This window comes from Podarcis raffonei, chromosome 13 (assembly GCF_027172205.1).
Source record: "Podarcis raffonei isolate rPodRaf1 chromosome 13, rPodRaf1.pri, whole genome shotgun sequence".
In the NCBI taxonomy this organism is placed as follows: Eukaryota; Metazoa; Chordata; class Lepidosauria; order Squamata; family Lacertidae; genus Podarcis; species Podarcis raffonei.
In genome coordinates this window covers 3,291,292-3,310,000 of record NC_070614.1, presented here as the reverse complement: position 1 = coordinate 3,310,000, position 18,709 = coordinate 3,291,292, and the positions used below count along the sequence as shown (strand labels likewise).

Genomic DNA, 18,709 nt, shown 5'->3' with positions numbered 1-18,709 from the left:
CAACATTTGCTGCTTTTGTATTATTCCAGTCCCATATAACATAGTTTGTTTGCCGTCACTGTGAACAGTCACTGTGAACTAGATGTTCAGCTCGGCATTTGAAGAATTCCAGAAGAATGTCCGTGTTAATTTGTAGTAGCAAATACATATAAAGAACTGTGGCCCATTAGAGCATGACAGGAGACTCCTTCTCATGTATCACCACTCACCTGTATTAAATATTCTGTAAACCAAATTAGAATTTGGATTAGGTTGGTAAAATCCAAGGCAAGACCTTGAAAGTTCAGACAAACCCCTCTCAGGGTATGATGGGATAATGGAATTCATTGTACATTATTCCACCATCAATCAGAGCATGCCTAGTCCCTTATCAATATGTCTCTGGGAATGGTGCCTGCTTCAGAAGGGAAAAGGCAGTATTTTCTCTGTATTTCAAATCCAGCTGCATTTCAGTTGCAGCTCAATATGATGTACTCACTTTCTGCAACCTGGCAGCAGAGAATCAACAGAGATCTAGCTTAGTCTAAAAAACTATTTGTTTAGGATATCTTCCATGCAAACATGCAGTCTTATGAACTTCTATGGATTCTAGCCAGAAAGGTTTATAAACTTTGACATGGGCATTAATGCAGCAGAAAAGCTTGATGCAAACACAGCATGAGCCATTCTACACAGATAAACCCCCTTTTCCTCTCTCCTCTTCTTTAAGGGGAGGGCATTTAAAGTCTGAACCTGGTTTGATATTCTGCTTCAATGTGCTAGCTGATTTGTACAAAACTATTTTTTCTATATTTAGACAAAATGTAAAATGACCAATACAATGAGAAGAAGTGGATGAGGGAGGAGAATGAGTGGAGCACAGGAGCTTGAGATTTGCTGTGGCCTGGTCTCATGGCGCTGCCTCCTGGTTTAGCGCAGGGGGGGCTCACCTGGGTCTCCAAATGTATGTTGGACTACTGTTGCCATCACCCCTGACAACAGGGCTGATGGGAGCTGGAGTCCAAAGGACAGCTGGAGATCCCCCTTCCCTTATCTTAACTGGGACAAAGAAAGCATGAAAAAGGCCACATTTCACAGCTTCTTTTCATAGAAAATGTGCACTGGTTGAAAGAAATACGTTGAATGCAATATCCTGCTTTGCACAGAATCTGCCAATTTTTCGTATTAGAAAATACTTGTCTTCCTTTGACCCTGCAATCTTTTGTTCCTTGGGATGCCACTGAAGGGTGAAAGGATGGAGAGGGAGATTCAAAAACAGGGGGAGGGCAGGAAACGGTGTGGTGCTGGAGGAAGCCATGACTCTGGAGGAAGCCCCCCAATAAGCCCTCAGACCAGGGAGAAAAATATGCCAGCAGGTAGTTAATTTTCCTTCCCTTGTTTGCAATGGAAGGGACATTGTGAAAGAAAGAAAACACTGGGAAAAGGATGGAGGAGCCAAAGAGCACTCCTTTCCCCCTTACTGCACTTCCACCCTGCTGGCAAGAGCCCAGGAGGGGAATGGATAAGGTGGCTCAGCCGCCTTTGATTCTCTCTGTCCCACCTTAGGAACAGTCACTGTTCTAGGTGAACTAGATGTTCCACCTAGATGTTCCACCTCGGCAGCCTTAGCCTAGGGCAGAACAGGAATTTGTCCTCCTTCTCTTGCATCATGCTGAGCTGGCAGGATGTGGGAGGAACACTCTTGCCCTTCTCTGTCCCTATATCTCTATTTTAAAAAACCATTTGCATCCCCTGGTTTGGGGAGATAGGGAAGGCTATGGATCCTCCAGAACTGCCCCACAGCCCCTTTTTAGCCCTTCTGGTGTCAGAGCTCTGATACTGATTCTGGCCAGAACTGTGGATGCTGCTGTGGTGGCAGGAAGGGACAATCCAACACTGGATCTCCTTCTCTGAGACTGAAGCTCCAAGACCCTCCCAGAAGCCAAAGGACTTCAGGCTCAAGGATATAATTCTAGGCATATTACTTTAATGGCACCTTTTATTAGATATATTTTTTAATGGAAGTTGCCTTGTGAAGGCTATGTCCTGAAAGATGATCCAAAAACAAATAAATGTCCTTGGAAGTATGTCCTATTGAACTTACTTCTGAATAAATTTGCACAGGATAAAGTTGCAAGTTATGGTGTTGACATGTTTATGAATGATATTATGTTTTCAACCAAAAGCAACAATTTCCTGTCTGAAAATACTAAATGTGAAAAATAAACGGATAAATAAATATCCTGATTGTGTGTGTGGATATGTGTGAGTATGCTTTTACACCCACACACACCCCCCCACACCCCTACACAGCACTGAGCTCAGGGTATCTGCCCCAAAATGGAAATCCTTGAGTTTCTGTTTTGTTCTCTATGACATGTAGAAGGTACCTAATGTCCTCATTTCCTTATGCGTGCAGTGGGTGTGCAGGATGTGCCCAAGCACACCCAGATAGATAGATAGATAGATGATAGATAGATAGACAGATAGATATTTTTTAAAAAGCAGGGGTCAAGATAAGCAGAAAGAGAGAAACACAGGCAGAATAAAAAGACTGGAATGGATCTGCAGCTTCTGCCTGCGACTGTCTCTGGAAGCCGTGGTGGGTGACTGGCTCCAGCGCAGGCAGTTAGGGAGGAAGAGGGACTCCCTCCTTTGCAGACAAAAGCCATTCCAGCCTTTTCCTTCTGCTGCACCTGTCTTTGTCTGAGCTCTGGTTACCACCTTTTGTGGAGAGAGCTCTGTAGGGGGAGGGGCTGCTTTTGTGGCAAGCAAGTAAAAAGGGGAGGGGTCATCCTGCCCCCGGCCCTCCAGATCTGGCACAGGTATTTTTATCGGAAGGAAAAATCTCCTGTTTTGGCTTCTTGCCCACACTTCTCGTAGTTGTTTGATTAGCATTTTGTCTCTATATCTCTTCTTTGATCTCCTCGTCATTCTCCCCTCCCCATTCTCTTCATTTAAATAAATGAATGAATGAAATTCCCTGGGTGCGCACCCTAATGAAATGTGCTGTCTATAATGCTCAGTCTTCCTGTGCACTGGTTGGTGCTGGTGGCCAAATGCTTAGTGGGATGGCATCAAGCCATGGGTAAGTTGCATTCTATGCTATGGAGGCAGACAACTCCCAGAGTTGTCAGAGATGCCGATGAGAAAGGAGATGTAGAATGAAGGGGGAAAAACAGTGAAGGAGAAGCTAGCAATACACTGGAACATGTTATTTCACATGGCTGTGAGCTGCATTTATCATTTTGTTTCATTTAAATGTTACAGAAAACATAAGGAACGTAAACACGGGTCCTAGAGACTCAGTCTGGCCCCTAACAACTTCCTATCAGGCCCCCAGCATAATTCACAATCCCAAGCATTTCAGATACATTGTACAATCATAGAATCATAGCAAACGGCTCTTTGCCACCAGTCTCAGTGGGAATAACAGAATATTTCTGAGAGTCAATCCTTTGCTTTGCTTGATGACCTTCAGACACAACCAAGGAACTCTTTACATTAAAAAGTCCTTGGACTCAGACTCTGGGTTTTATGGTAAATAAAAAGGGAAGAGTCTGCCAAAGTCTGTTGCTGCTCACATTAGGAAGGCAAGAGTTAAATAGCTCTTAGCCTTTGTTTCAGCTTGCACTGGAGTAGTTCAGTAGGTCAGATTAACATTGCTTGCCCATCAGACCCTGCTCAATTCAAAATAAGCTGTGTTAAAAATTAGCTGTCAAGCTGAGATGTGTGCTTTTAGGTTTTATCTGATAATAACTGAATGCTTTATACGCCAGTCTTCAGTGTGGCTGCTTTTAAGCTTCTCACCTTCCCACGGTGAAGCCACTACAAATCACTACAGAGATATGTAATATTCACAGCTCATGCAGTCTGTTGAGACTCCCAATATAGGGCTTGCAACTGGCATGACTCCTTTGATTACAGAGCGCTTCCAAACTCCCAACCACTTGCTCCCAACATTTTCTCCATGAGCAAAAAACATGCTCGGTGCCACATTCAGCTGCCAAATTGGAAAGACCCCATTCTTTTGCCTTTGTAAATTCAGAATGTATTTTACTTACACATTCTCTCAAGACTCTTTATTTATAAATCATAGCCATTTTATGAAGATACATTTGCCACATAATTAATATGTACATAAGATACATGTTTAAAAACAGAAGGTGGCTGTTACAAATCCCACCTAGAAATTCAACAAAAGAAACCACCTTCTGGTTCTACAGTATCCGTAGTGTAGGGTTGCTGAGCAGTTGTCTTCTTTGCCAAAGGGCGTTAAATGATCTCTTAAATTCCATTCCATGGAAACATCAAAAGAACCATGAGAGCTCACAAGATTTTCTAAGTGAATCAGGTATAGGTTTGTTCACTAGAATAAACATTATCTGGTGAGCAGCAAGCTGCAACTCCATTAACAAGTGTTTTATTTTATTTGCATGCTTTAGCTGTCCGGAAGATCTTAAATTGTTATCTTCAGAGATCCAGATGCATGCCATGTGGTGTTTGTACAACTAAAAATGAAGGGGTCTATTCTCATCTCGAAGTGTGGGGAATCCCTGAACACCAAGAGAAGAACATATCCTTAAGGGTTAAAGGAGGGAACACATGTTTATTTGATCACAGGGCTTAAGGTACTGATTTATATTCATTATATAGACGGCTGACTGCAATACTGGAAAACTTTTTTGAATTTGGAAACTGACAAGCACATTTATCTGACTTCTAGTTTTGCTTTGATTTTTGAACCTGGCAGAAGAGTACACATACTTTTGCCATAAAAGTAAGCCTATGCAGATTGTTCCATTTACTGTCAGGTCTATGGGTGGCCCACAGAGCTGACAGACAAATATTTGGCTGCCCAAAAAGATCCAGAAGGCCCCCCCCCAGGATCTCTTACTAAATGGCTCATAGTGTTGCCAGAACAGCACTTTGAGTGGGCTGCGCAAATCAAGAGTCCACTCTGAGCGATGCACAAATCAAGAGCCAATTTTGAAAGGAATCATAGGGCACACATATACACGTGCAATTGTACACCCTTAAAAATATTGGGAACCCCCCCCAAATACTGTGTGTCCTCAGTGATGCTTTGAATTGTGTATGCAAAAGTTGAAAGAGAGGTTTGTCTGATGTGAGAAATGCTTAATCTTCTGAGTGAATACATACAGCAACGTATTTCTGAGATGGTAGCTTGACGTGAGAAAGGATATTTTAGAAAAACGGTACATATTTTAATTCTCTGTGCTGACATGATTTAGTAGTAGAGTTGGACAGTATAATATTCAGTATATTTTCTTCAGTGCTCAGAAGTACTAGCTGAGAATCAAATCAAGAATTTTTGCAAAATTAGAATGCAATGGGAAGCAGACACTCCAACCCAGAGTCAGGGGTAGGGCTCCCTGCCACCAGGTGCCATTTTCCTCTTTTAAACCCAATCCCTCTTTGAAATCAAATATCTGTTTAATATTATACAATTGAAGCAACTTCTAGCTAGCAAATTATATCAGCTTTGCTTTCTGATTAATGACTGTTTCTGTTTTGGACAGCAGAATCGATCAGCATAGGAAGCAGCCTGTTTTGCAAAAGACATTGTCTTCCAAGCATTAGAACAATACTGGTTGTAGGTTACACAGATAGGCATAAATATCCTTTTTTATAAAAAATAATAATAATCAGGTAATGTTACTAAAAAGGCTAGTTTGGGCCAATTTACTAATCCACATGGTTACAGTTGTTGTGGTGGTACGGGACTGAACCAGGGCAGCTGCATCCAGCTACTACGAAGCACAGTGGACTTCAAGAAGAACCTTGCTTACAAAACAAACTTACCTTGCATTAATGAGGTACTGTGCTAGGCTGATGTTTGCAGGTGATCCTGTGATTGTTACTTGTCGTTCTGCTGAGCCTTCTGTGGCATTTGCAATCTTGATCTGCGCTCCTGACATTTGCCTGATTTCATTTATCTTACTGCCTTGTCTGCCAATGATGCAACCTATTAGCTAAAACAGGACAAAAACAGAGTTTAGGGCAAGAGATGGAAGCAAAAAAAATATTCTCACAGCAAACAGGGGGGTTATCATCCAAGCTGCAATCCAAGTGACTAAGCCTACTATAAGATGACCTTAGGCAACAGAGCCAAGTACCATTAAAGGGCAGACAGTGGTTAATTTCACTAGAAATTATATTTTTCTACTGTGTGGCCATTTAGATTTTCCACCCCAAGCACCAAAATATCTTGGGTCAGATCTGGATTCACTGGTCTTTGTCAAGGGGCACAGATATCTAAAAACTGAACAAAATAGCTTTAAGTCTGCAGGGATTGCTTTTCAAGCTATTGTATTTTAGCTTCTTCAACTTTTTCACTGACTAGGACACAGCAGGATGCCATTTGTAAGATACTTCTCAAAGCATCTTGTACATCAGTTGTTGCTGGCATCCATTTTCTTGAGAGACAATGGAGTGTGCCTACCGGGGTGAAGTTTTCAACCACTGTGGTAGCACCAAAGTGTGTATGGAGGTTGCAGGCTACCCAGACAACAAGACCCTCCTCTTGGCCTTGCTGATGTGGTCCAAAGGAAAGCAGAGCAGTATGTTTGACACCAGCTTGGCTGCAGGAGTAGGCAGAAGGAGGTGTACAAGGCGTCATCTAACAATCTTAAGGTCTCCAGATTTGTGTAAGGTTTACTCTTTAGACTTTTCTTCTCCTGAAGACATCCCATAAGGCAGGGGAGGTTTAGGACCAAAGTTTTCTTTCTCCTAGATGGGCTACCTTCCCAGGTGAACAAGCCCCACCTGCCCCTCTTTTCCCCTACAGCACCTGCAGAAACTGCCTTCTTGCCTGCTGGACCCACTCTTGGTCTCGTCTGTTCAATCCGTCAGAGCCTGTTTTTGCATGCAGCAGAAGTCCCTCGCTCACCAAGGGTTTGAGACCCATCGACTCTCCTTATCTGGTTTAGCTGGCCAGTCAAAGCTGTTCCTGGGATTGTGGCCGCTGTCACATGCTGACAGCTTTTAGGAGCCACAGGTGACAGCCGAGTGCAGGGTGGGGACCAAAGGTGGGCAAACTACACAAGAAGGAACACGACGTGTCCCCCACCAGAGGTTCTACCCCTTCCCTAACACCCCTAATAGCTCTATATAAATAAAGACAGGAATTCAAATGAAAATGCTATTAAGTGGTTAACTTATGCAAAATAAGGTTAGCAATAAAGGTTGCCAACTTTTTTCCTGACCAGGTTCCTACATCTTTAATGGGGTTGCCAGTGTTTACTGGTCATTGCTGCTGATCTGCCTGGGCCATAGGGTGACATTAGCGGGGGGCTCACATTGGCCCCCATGCCCTACTCTCACTCCAGCTGATTTACACACATTGTAAAAGGTGCAGGAGCCACCCAGGCTGCGAGTTTTCAAGAATTGACTAATCTAGTCTTAAAGGTTGCAAAAGAAAAAGAGGAAATCCAGTTGATAAAGAAGGCACTAGCCTCCCTAATCTCCCACACTTTCCCCTGAAGGCTCTTTTGTGCATTAAAAGCTGCCCATTAGAAAGCAACCACTGTGTCCCTCAGAGATATTTCCTCCTCCCCTGCATGCCTCTCAAATTATCCTCCTTTTTCTCCACTGTAACTCCTTTCACACCTAACTTCTATGTCCTGACCTACCTGAATTGTAAACACTTCAAGGTTTACAGCTGGTCTGGTCTGACAGTACTTTCATATCTCAGACCACTTCATAAACACTCACAACTATCACCTCCAAAGTGTTTTTTCTTCTTAAGTTGATCTCTAAAAATTCTGTGTGGATTTTAAAGGATATATTCCAATTTGTCCTTAAACACATGGAAATGGGATGGAATAGATGGTATTTTTCATGACGCACCAGCCCAACACAGGTTTTGTTACTGGGTCACCCCTAGTAAAGGGTGGCCTGGGATGGAGAGGCAATCAGTCATCAGTGACGAAAGCAGATCAAGGAGTACCCACAGACTTATGCACAGTTTAGGGGAACATGCACCCACTCACCCTGAACAAGCTGAACATCACACACCTGAGCAGACAAACCTCCTATTATCAGTACCTCTACCTTGTCTGGATTAAGCTTTGATTTATTGGGTTACATCTAGTCTCACTGACTCACCTGAATTTGATAAAAAGGAGAACTTTTCTTTTTTTTCTTTTCTTTCTTGGGTTTTATAAACAAGAATCATGTTATACAAGCAAGTATACCAAGTTTTCTCATGTCATTTATATATCACAAAAACAGCATAAAAAAGGATAACTTGAGTTGTGTGTCCTCCAGCTCACTCCAAACCTCCAGATGAACTCACTCAGTGCCTTCATGCAGTGGTTAAAAAGCATAAGAGAGAGAACAGAAGTCTGTGGAACCCCAAAGCACAAGTCCCAGGAAGTTGAACAACAATTCCCCACTCCACCTTCTGGAATCAGCTATCCAAGCAGAAACAGAACCACGGCAAAGAGTGCCCCAGTTCCCAGACCCAGCTCAAAAGAAGGAAGCCACAGCTGATGGTTCCTCATCCAGAGAGGTACTGCCTTGCAAAACTGTAAGTGTATTTCCCTTAGCTGGCTAGGGCAGATGGCTCTGCATTAATGGTTAAGTTAAAATCTGAACTCCCCAGTTCACTCTGAGTGACTATACTATATCAACTATGATAGGTAAGAGATATAAACAAATCTCAAGAAGAAGAGAAATTAAGTGTACTTACATCATTTGGAATAGTGAGCTCATGGGAACTGGTTGGAGTACTGGTATCCAATCCTAGATTTGAAGGACAAAAGAGGGGGGGGATTACAAGGGTGATTTTGAAACAGGGATAAGCAAAAACTGTGGCATTCACAAGTTTTTTAGTTTTAAAAAGTGGAGCAAAGAAAAATCTTGAGCAGCTAGCTCAACAAAAAATAAAGCCAGAACTGCAGATATTAGAGCTATGTACTAATTGGAATGTAATTTTTAAAAAGACATTGGCTCCTACCAAAATAACAATAGAATATATATATATATATTCATCATATATATATGATGCTGTTAAAGGAAAATAGAAAACTGTAGATTTCAATTAGCAATAAAGTTAGAAATCCAACACTTGGTTGTAAAAAATAAATAGATGGCTCAAATTCAAACTTCCAGAAAATAAAAAGTGGGAATCTAAAGCCAAAAAAATACATATGAAAACTGAAAAAATACATAAATATGGGGAGAAACTAGGCAAGCTATAATGTTATACAGGGAATTAGTCAATTTGCAGAGGGTTGGAAAGAAGGGTGTTTTAAAGGAATAGGGACGAAATACCATTAAGGTTGCAATAGGCTAGATTAAATTTGGATGGATAAAAGGGAAGTGTTTAGGAAATGCAATTAATGTGTTAACATTCAAAATTACAGATCTACACAGTCCACAATAGTACAAGGAACAGATTCAGGAGCAGCGAGTTAATGAAAAGAATAAGGAAAAGAGTGCAGAACTTCTTAAAGAAGTTTATTTATCAGATACACCATATATCCATGTCAGTTCTACTTTATCCATTTTAATTTTTTGTAAGCAAATGTTTCAACAGCTTACAGGTGTTTTATTTTCTTTGTGTACCCAACAAATTTGTCCATTTAAATTAGATTACTATGTCTAAATTCAGCCAATTCTGTCATAATATATAAATGCCATGTCATCTGATTTACTGAACACTGTGTACTCAATTCAGTTTCCCACAAAAGTTTTGATGTATGTGATAAAAATGTTATTAATTGCCATTCAAAGTATGTGCCAGTGTGCAGAGCTTGTCTTTTGAAAATACGTAAATCTATAATTCCACTGAAACAAATTTAATTACAGTGGTGCCTCGCAAGACGAAAATAATCCGTTCCACGAGTCTCTTCGTCTAGCGGTTTTTTTGTCTTGCTTAGCAACCCTATTAGCGGCTTAGCGGATTAGCGCTATTAGCAGTTTAGCGGCTTAGCGGCTAAGCGGCTAAAAGGCTATTAGCGGCTTAGCGGCTTAGAAAAAGGGGGGGGGAATCGCAAAAAATCGCAAGACTTGCAAGACGTTTCCGTCTTGTGAAGCAAGCCCATAGGGAAAATCGTCTTGCGACGCAACTCAAAAACGGAAAACCCTTTTGTCTAGCGGGTTTTTCCTCCTGCGAGGCATTCGTCTTGCGGGGCACCACTGTATTTCAAACATAGTCAATACACTAAATTTAACATAAGGTTGCCATACGTCCAGAATTTTAGAAAATTGGCAAAATGTCCAGGATTCTGAGATAAAACTCAAAACAACTTTGAGTTCCCTAAAAGAATCTCAACAACTTTGAGTTACACCCCCCCCCCAAAAAAAAGCTCAGCAACTATTTAACAACCCTTCATTAAGAAAATATATTTGTGGCTGACTGAGGGCATTTTGTTCAATCATCAAGGCAGAAGAAGGTATTCCAGGTAATTCAATAATACAGAAATTCAGTAAGAACTTGAATCTGCAAATGTATATATATCAATGATCCACAACACACAATACTTAGTTCCGGTTTACGCAGGCTCCCTTTGAAAAGCAAAAGTGCAATTTTAACCACCAAAAACTCCCGGCACATGGCACATCCTCAGTGGCTCCTAACAACATTTGATGCCTGATAAAAAAGAAACCCCAGTTCTTAAGTTGGTGGTAAAATTGAGGTAAAGCACATGAAAACCCAGAAGAAAGCAAAAATGTTTAGCGATGACAAAGGAAATCTGATAAAGGGAGCCACAGGAGGGGAAAGCGTAACAACCGACAGAGATTAATGAGTCAAAACAAAAGGAGCATTGGCCATTGACGACATTTAGCGATGCAAATGCTGCAATGGCCCACGGGAAACAAAGCTGTTAAGAAGAAGGACATCCCCAGGGAGTCATGGGTACGTACCAGGGAAACCAGGGGTGGTCTGCCCAAGGGGAGTAAAGGGGGGATGCTGCATAGCCAACTGGTGAAGCTTGGTCAACTGCAGGGCAGGATGGGAAATTAGAACTAACCAATCAAATGGAATTATTTCAGAGTAGAAAAAAACCATCTTAACACGTTTCAAAACTGGATTAATTAAAATTAAATAATAAAAAAGTTTTAAATCATTCACTCTAGTCTACTAATAGAAAAGTAAGTTAAAATTACATTGCTACCGTTATTACATGTAAATGGCTACTGTTAATATCTTTAACTACCGTTCTGTATAATATTTACAATTTAAAAACCAAAATATATAACATGCATAAAATGGGGTGGGGGTTAATTTGTATCTGGGCCACTGTACTTTCTATAGCAACGCTGGCACAAAGTTATCTGAGAAACCTATCATTTGACTAAATGTTTCACTGCTAAGGAGGGTCATTCATAGATGCTTCCTTGACATTTAGATACTCAGAAAGTAATGCTGCCCAGAACAAATAGAAGAGAAAATAGAAAACGGAAAGCAATTTACATGCGTTGGACTCACGTCTGGATGAGGGATGGCATACTGCCCTTGAATTGTGAATGCCTGCAAATGACAAAGACAGATTAAAGATTCTCAGCAGTCATGTTTCAGAATAGTTTGTGCTTCAATATTTTATTTTATGTCTTAAGAGAGTGTGCTTGTTTTCAATTTATGAATAAAAAATTCAAAGCTTAAGGCCCATGACCTGCAATCTAGAAACTTTAGCTTGCCCAATTCTTCGACGTGTGGAGTGGGATATCCTATTTTGGAAGTCCCTTTTGTTTCAAAAGTGGTTTGTAATACAACTGGGGTGGGTGGCAGGGAGTGCTGCCCATGTTTCTAAAGGTGTTACATAGGAATATTCCGAAGCAGTCCAATTTGGACAGTTGTTTTCAGTTATGGGTCTCCAGAATTGGGTGCCTGACACTAAATATACTTGGTGATACAATTCTAAATCTGGGATCCCAAATATTTGCATCTTTTTCACAGATATTCTTGGGACTGAAGAGCCCAAAGGCATTTTCCAAACAAAGATTTAATTTTGTGAAAGTATTTGCTCAGTATGAGAATTAGAATTCCTCTTAAGATATAAACTAGTCTAGGTATTATATTTATTTTAAGAGCACTGACTTTCCCCCACAGGGTCAGATTCAATGACTCCCATCTGTCAGTGCCTATTGATACCTCATGATATATTTTGTTGAAGTTTAATGGCACTATTTAGATAAGTCTTGTGGTATTAATATGCCTAGATATTTAATGTTGTCTATGCAAATATGAGATTGGTATTGTTCAAATGGTTGAACCAAAAAGTTATTTCCTATTAACATCAACTCCGATTTGGACCAGTTTATAGTATATCCAGAGATATTGCCAAACACATCTATATTTTGCATTAATATTGGAACAGTGCCAATTTCTCAAGTTTATAAAACAGAATTCCATCCCTAGAAATGCTGGTGCATGAATAACTAAAAAATATTGGATTGGGACATTATTAATACGTGATACAAATATATGAATATGTGATTCGTGGTCTGCTGTAAGGGTTATTTATGCCCAGAGTCCTGCATGCTTCCATATCTGACGTACCCTCAGCCTCCCCCTACCAAATTAACCTGTTCCAGACATGGCTTCCAACCTGGTTGGGGGGGGAGGGGTCACAGGAACAGAGGCAGGCAGGGAGCATGCTGGTGTCAAGGGTGGCACAGGTAGGATTTGGGGACAGCAACAACAGAATTGCATCTATCACATCAGAAAAGCAGTACTATACCAGACAGAAAAGTAGTAAAAGTTGAAAACTAACAGGCGCTGGCTGAGGTTGGGCCAAGACGGTGTGGTTCCCGGCTGAAGTCAAAATGGTGTCTGCTCTTACCTGGCCACCTGCAAAAATTATGGGTGCAGAGGCAGGTTTGGGGCGGTAAGGAATGGTGGCACCTTTGGGTGGTGACTGAGGACGAAAACATAAGGAAGTAAGAGAAGGTAAAAATGCATTCAAATTTGTTGCTTGCAAATTATTGTTATGGTACTGAGAATCCCCAAAATGTGATAGTGAAAGACTCAAAACAAGACTGATTGGTTTTGAATGCCTGAATTGTACCGGGTGTTCGAAAAGTTATGATACACCCCTGGACAGTGTATTCATAGTGGGTGCATAGTTACGTTTTGAACTAGCCAGGTATGGTACAGTAGCATTTACATATATAGATGTTAAAAGTTTTTTGTTACGTACTGTTTCCCGCTACTGCCAGTATCTACTTGGTAGTAGAAAAGAAAGACTAACCAGGAAAACTCGGAGCCGCAATTGCTGTCAAAGAGGTTTATGTGCTATATTGCCCTAATGGCAGAGGGCAACCCTCCAGAGTTCCCTGTATAGCCCTCAGAGCTCTCCCCCAGGCCACGTCCCATACTGGCCCAGCTTCTAAGTCTTTTGTCCTTGAACTCTGATAATGCCTCTTACATGTCTGACTAGAGGATAGTGAGTGAGTGCATGCAGAAACTAGCCTATGGTACAAAGGTGAAATCTACATCCATGCTCCACCCATTTGCACGTGGCCCTCAAAGCTGCCCAGAAAGAAAAATGAGCATCAGACTGAAAATAACTGAGCATCCCTCAATCACAGTTACTCAGATTTGAAAGACAGCCTGCAACAAAAGCTTTTGATCATCATTTTAAAAAACCTGCATCCCTACCTCTAACATCACCACGCAGATTTGCTTCACACACTGAATAATGGCATCAGGAGTGCCCGATATTGTAACCGCACGTTCTGTGGAGTTTGGTAACATATCGCCAGCAACTTGCACTTGGGCTCCTGTAGACTTAAACACAAACAAAGGTGTTACAAGAAATGCACAGCTCACCACATCACACGAACTTTTCGCTCACTGGAGCATTTTGGACATCTCACTCACCCCTGGAGGAGGGATGTGTGAGGAGGGAATGGCCTCCTCCGAGCCTTGTGCGCTCCACTGCCTTTCTCCTCCTCGTGCATGGCTGGAGGGAGCTTGCAAGCTTTGGCCTGGCTGTACTTTGCCCTGTGGTTCAGGCTGTCAAAGTGGGGCTAGTTTCAGGGACGGTCCAAAGTGCCTGCTGTGCACCGCCTGCCACCCCTGCCAGAGCCTCGCAGCAATGGAAAAATTCCAAGTTGGCTGTTGTTGACACCACTTTCTGATCCTTGTCGAAATTCTTTGGCATTAATTTAAATGGTTTGGGTTTTTCTACATACTGAATTTGTATCCCACTCTTTCTTCAAGGATCTCAAGGTAATATCTCCCTGTTTTCTCACAATTACCTTCTAAGGTAAGTTAGGCTGAGGGACAGTCTCTTCCCCAAGGCCACTCACTGAGGATTCAAACCCACATCTCCCTCATCCAAGTATCTCAGGTTCAGTGGAACATTGCTGACTGAATGTCATTTAAAACCAGGAAACAATTTCATATGACAAATCCTTAAGCACTGGAGTATTTCATTACTACAGAAGCTGTATCGTTCTCCTTGAATCTTTAATCTTTTCTTTTTGATGATTTATTGCAGCCTCCATTTTTGTAGTTAGTTGGAAGAGTAATTAAAACTAAGATTTTTACAAATCATTAAAGTACCGATTAAAAACAATTGGTGGTGCCTGAAAAAATCCAGCCTTGAAAATGAACACAATTCCTCGCTGAGTGATTCCTCGCCAGGCCTTTGGCCAGGGCACAGCCTGACTCCCTCCCTCGGCAATCTTCGCGGAGCTCTGGCCCAATGGTGGCCAGTGGCTTGAATTTAATTAATTTTATAATGAATGATTTTAGAGTGTTGTTTGTGCTGTACTTTTGTACTGTTTTATTGTTGTTAGCCGCCCTGAGCCCGGCTTCGGCTGGGGAGGGCGGGATATAAATAAAATTTATTATTATTATTATTATTATTATTATTATTATTATTAATTATTCAATATCTGCCTTTTATTGTATGTTTTGTATGATATTTGGAGTATTTCATAATGGTGAAAGAATACTAATGGTGGCTGCTCAGTATCTGCATACAACCAGCTGTGAGTAACCCAGTCATGTAATGAGCTCCTTCTGCCTTATCAAATGCAAAAAGACATGGAAAGAGAATCATTGTCATTATATAACCTGCAGTGGCAGCTGGTGGGTTGGAGGTCAGGCACCTAAAGTGGTTGAGGAATGCTCACACAATAACAGAGTTAACACAGACACACATGGAAACATGCGACCCTTTTTGGAGGCTGATCATCTAAATCCATTCCAATCTGAGTTATGCCCGGCTATGGGACAGGATCAGCCTTGGTTGCTTTATCAAGAGAGAGACGGGGGGATGCAACAGCTACTTCTGCTTCATCTCATCTTGCAACCATTGGCCATGGCATCATCTTGGATTCGCCTCCTTGGTGAGGGTTGGGGCACTATGTTAGGGGGCTTTCACTCCTCTTTATGGGTGCATTTCCCAAGAGTAGCACTGGGCGACTGCCTTTTGGTCCCTTGGCTGTTATGCTGCAGAGTGCCATAAGGCACTGTATTGTCCCCAGTGCTACTGAATATTGTTATAGGTTTTATAGGTTTTGAGAATGAAAAATGCTAAGAATGAAAAATGCTAGGATTTTGATTAATTGGGAAATGGATTAAAGCAGTGTCTCCCAACCAGGGGCCATATGCCCCCCCCCGATATTCCAAGGGGGCCACATGTGAAAAATGTGTAAAGGGGGGGCACATTGGAAATAATAATAATAATAAATTTTATTTATATCCCGCCCTCCCCAGCCGAAGCCGGGCTAAGGGCGGCTAACAACAATAAAACAATACAAAAGTACAACACAAACAACACTCTAAAATCATTCATTATAAAATTAATTAAATTCAAGCCACTGGCCACCATTGGGCCAGAGCTCCGCGAAGATTGCCGAGGGAGGGAGTCAGGCTGTGCCCTGGCCAAAGGCCTGGCGGAACAGCTCTGTCTTGCAGGCCCTGCGGAAAGATGTCAAGTCCCGCAGGGCCCTAGTCTCTTGTGACAGAGTGTTCCACCAGGTCGGAGCCACAGTCGAAAAAGCCCTGGCTCTAGTTGAGGCCAGCCTAACTTCTCTGTGGCCTGGGACCTTCAAGATGTTTTTATTTGAAGACCGTAAGTTTCTCTGTGGGGCATACCAGGAGAGGCGGTCCCGTAGGTACGAGGGTCCTAGGCCGTATAGGGCTTTAAAGGTTAAAACCAGCACCTTAAACCTGATCCTGTACTCCACCGGGAGCCAGTGCAGTTGATATAGCACCGGATGAATGTGATCTCGCAGCGAAGACCCCGTAAGGAGTCTCGCCGCAGCATTCTGCACCCGTTGGAGTTTCTGGGTCAGTCTTAAGGGCAGCCCCACGTAGAGCGAGTTACAATAATCCAGTCTGGAGGTGACCGTCGCGTGGATCACAGTGGCTAGGTCAGGGCGAGAGAGGTAAGGAGCCAACTGCTTAGCTTGGCGGAGATGGAAAAATGCCGCCTTTGTTATAGCTGCAATCTGCGCCTCCATGGAAAGGGAGGTGTCGAAGATTACACCCAAACTCTTAACGGACGGCGCTGGCACTAACTGCACCCCCGCAAGAGATGGGAGTTGCACCCCCAATCCCATATCGCCCCGTCCCAGCCACAGGACCTCTGTCTTCGAAGGATTTAGCTTCAACCGGCTCCCACGTAACCATCCAGCCACAGCTTCCAGACATCTGGTCAGTGTGTCTGGGGCCGAGTCAGGATGGCCATCCATCAACAGATAGAGTTGGGTGTCATCGGCATACTGATGGCAACCCAGCCCAAAACTCCGGACAAGCTGGGCGAGGGGGCGCATAAAGATGTTGAAAAGCATTGGGGAGAGTATCGCACCCTGAGGTACTCCACACACCAAGGAGTGGCGCGATGACAACTCCCCCCCAAGCGCCACCCTCTGTCCCCGACCAGAGAGAAACGAGCGCAGCCATTGAAGGACTGCGCCCTGGATCCCCACGTCGGCAAGGCGGTGGTCCAGAAGTTCGTGATCGACCATGTCGAAAGCCGCTGACAGATCTAGAAGAATCAGCAGCCCCGACCCGCCTCGATCCAGCTGTCTACGAAGATCATCTGTTAGGGCAACCAGAGCTGTCTCGGTCCCATGACCAGCGCGGAAGCCAGACTGGAATGGATCCAGAGCCGATGTTTCATCCAGAAACCCACCAAGCTGTTCAGCAACCGCTCTCTCAATCACCTTACCCAGGAACGGAAGATTCGAAACCGGGCGGTAATTGGATAGATCTAAAGGATCTAATGATGTTTTCTTTAAGAGCGGGCGCACCACTGCCTCCTTCAGTTCCCCTGGGAATGTCCCCGTGCCAAGGGACAAATTGATGATATCCCCCAGGAGGGCCCGCACCTCGTCTGGACACGCTCTAATCAGCCAAGACGGGCACGGGTCGAGAGGACAGGTGGTGGGCTTTCCAGCTCGGAGAAGTCTGTCCACATTGGCTGGGGATATCCGGTCAAAGTGGTCCAATACTGGACCCGAGGACAGTCGAGGGGCCTCCAGTTCCTTTATTGTATCCAAATTGGCAGGGAGGTCATGGCGGAGCAACAAGACCTTCTCCGCAAAAAAGCTCGCAAATGCCTCACAGCCGTGTGTCAAATTGTTATTTAAATTTGGCTGTCCTTCAAGGGACGTTAAAGACCTGATTATACTAAATAATTGCGCCGGGCGAGAGCTAGCGGATGCAATGGAGGCCGAGAAGTAAGACTTCTTAGCAGCCTTCACCGCCATCTCGTAGGTTTTCATAAAAGCCCTATAAGATGTTCTTGAGGCTCCGTCTCGGGCACCCCGCCACACTCGCTCTAGCCGTCTGAGGTCCCGCTTCATTTTCCGGAGCTCCTCGGTAAACCAGGGAGCCCGGTTTCTGCGGGGTCGCAGAGGGCGCTTCAGTGCGATCTCATCGATGGCTGCCAGGAGCTGGATATTCCAGCCCTCAACAAGCTCAGTCAATGAGTCGCCAGGGGGAGCAAGGTCCCGCAAGGCTTGGCGGAATCTATCAGGGTCCATCAGCCTCTGCGGGCGAGCCCAAATCGGCTCGGCACCTAAGCAGGGTGGGGGTGGAAAGTCAATCCTGGCTTTCAGAGCGTAGTGATCAGACCATGGCACCTTCATCGAAGGAAACATGATCACATCTATACCTACACCAAAGATCAAATCCAGCGTGTGGCCTGCTTGATGTGTGGGGCCCGAAACAAACTGGGAGAGCCCTAGTGTCGCCATGGAAGACACCAGGTCCAGAGCCTGTGAGGAGGGAGTGGCATCAGCATGGATGTTGAAGTCCCCCAATACCAATAGGTTAGGGAACTCCAAGGCCCAGCCGGCCACCGCCTCCAATAGGCCTGACAGGGTGGCTGCTGGTGCGCTAGGTGGCCGGTACACCAGCCAGACAGCCAAGCTCTCCTCGGAGCCCCACACTAGGCCAACACATTCAATGCCGGGGATCGATGGTGATGGTAGAGCCCTGAAAGGACAATCTTCCCGGATTAATAATGCCACCCCTCCCCCCCGGCCCACAGTCCGTGACTGGTGGAGGACGGAGAAACCTGGGGGCGCCATCTCTCGTAAGGTAACTGTTGCCCCTTCGCGCACCCAGGTCTCCGTCACACAAGCCAGGTCGACCCCCTGCGAGATAAAGAAATCTCGCAGGGTGGTGGTTTTGTTGCCTATAGACCTGGCATTGCACAGCACCAGTGACGGAGGTGAGTAATCCTTGCTCACCCTACCCTCGTCCCTCGGGATGAGGCGCAGATTGGAAGGG

At 43.9% G+C, this 18,709-nt stretch overlaps 1 protein-coding gene across 31 annotated transcripts in view; it reads right to left on the bottom strand.

Annotated features, from left to right (window-relative positions):
* LOC128400250 (poly(rC)-binding protein 3-like) overlaps positions 1–18,709 on the bottom strand; it is a 285,355-nt gene that overhangs the window by 11,255 nt on the left and 255,391 nt on the right. For 26 of the 31 annotated variants that reach the window (XM_053362382.1, XM_053362384.1, XM_053362385.1 and 23 more), the window contains 6 exons: positions 13,613–13,741; positions 12,726–12,869; positions 11,426–11,482; positions 10,876–10,951; positions 8,696–8,748; positions 5,806–5,975 (listed from right to left, as the gene is read on the bottom strand). In XM_053362382.1, the coding sequence (XP_053218357.1) occupies positions 5,806–5,975; positions 8,696–8,748; positions 10,876–10,951; positions 11,426–11,482; positions 12,726–12,869; positions 13,613–13,741 (629 nt within the window). The other 5 variants (XM_053362409.1, XM_053362406.1, XM_053362405.1 and 2 more) reach the window with 5 other exon arrangements.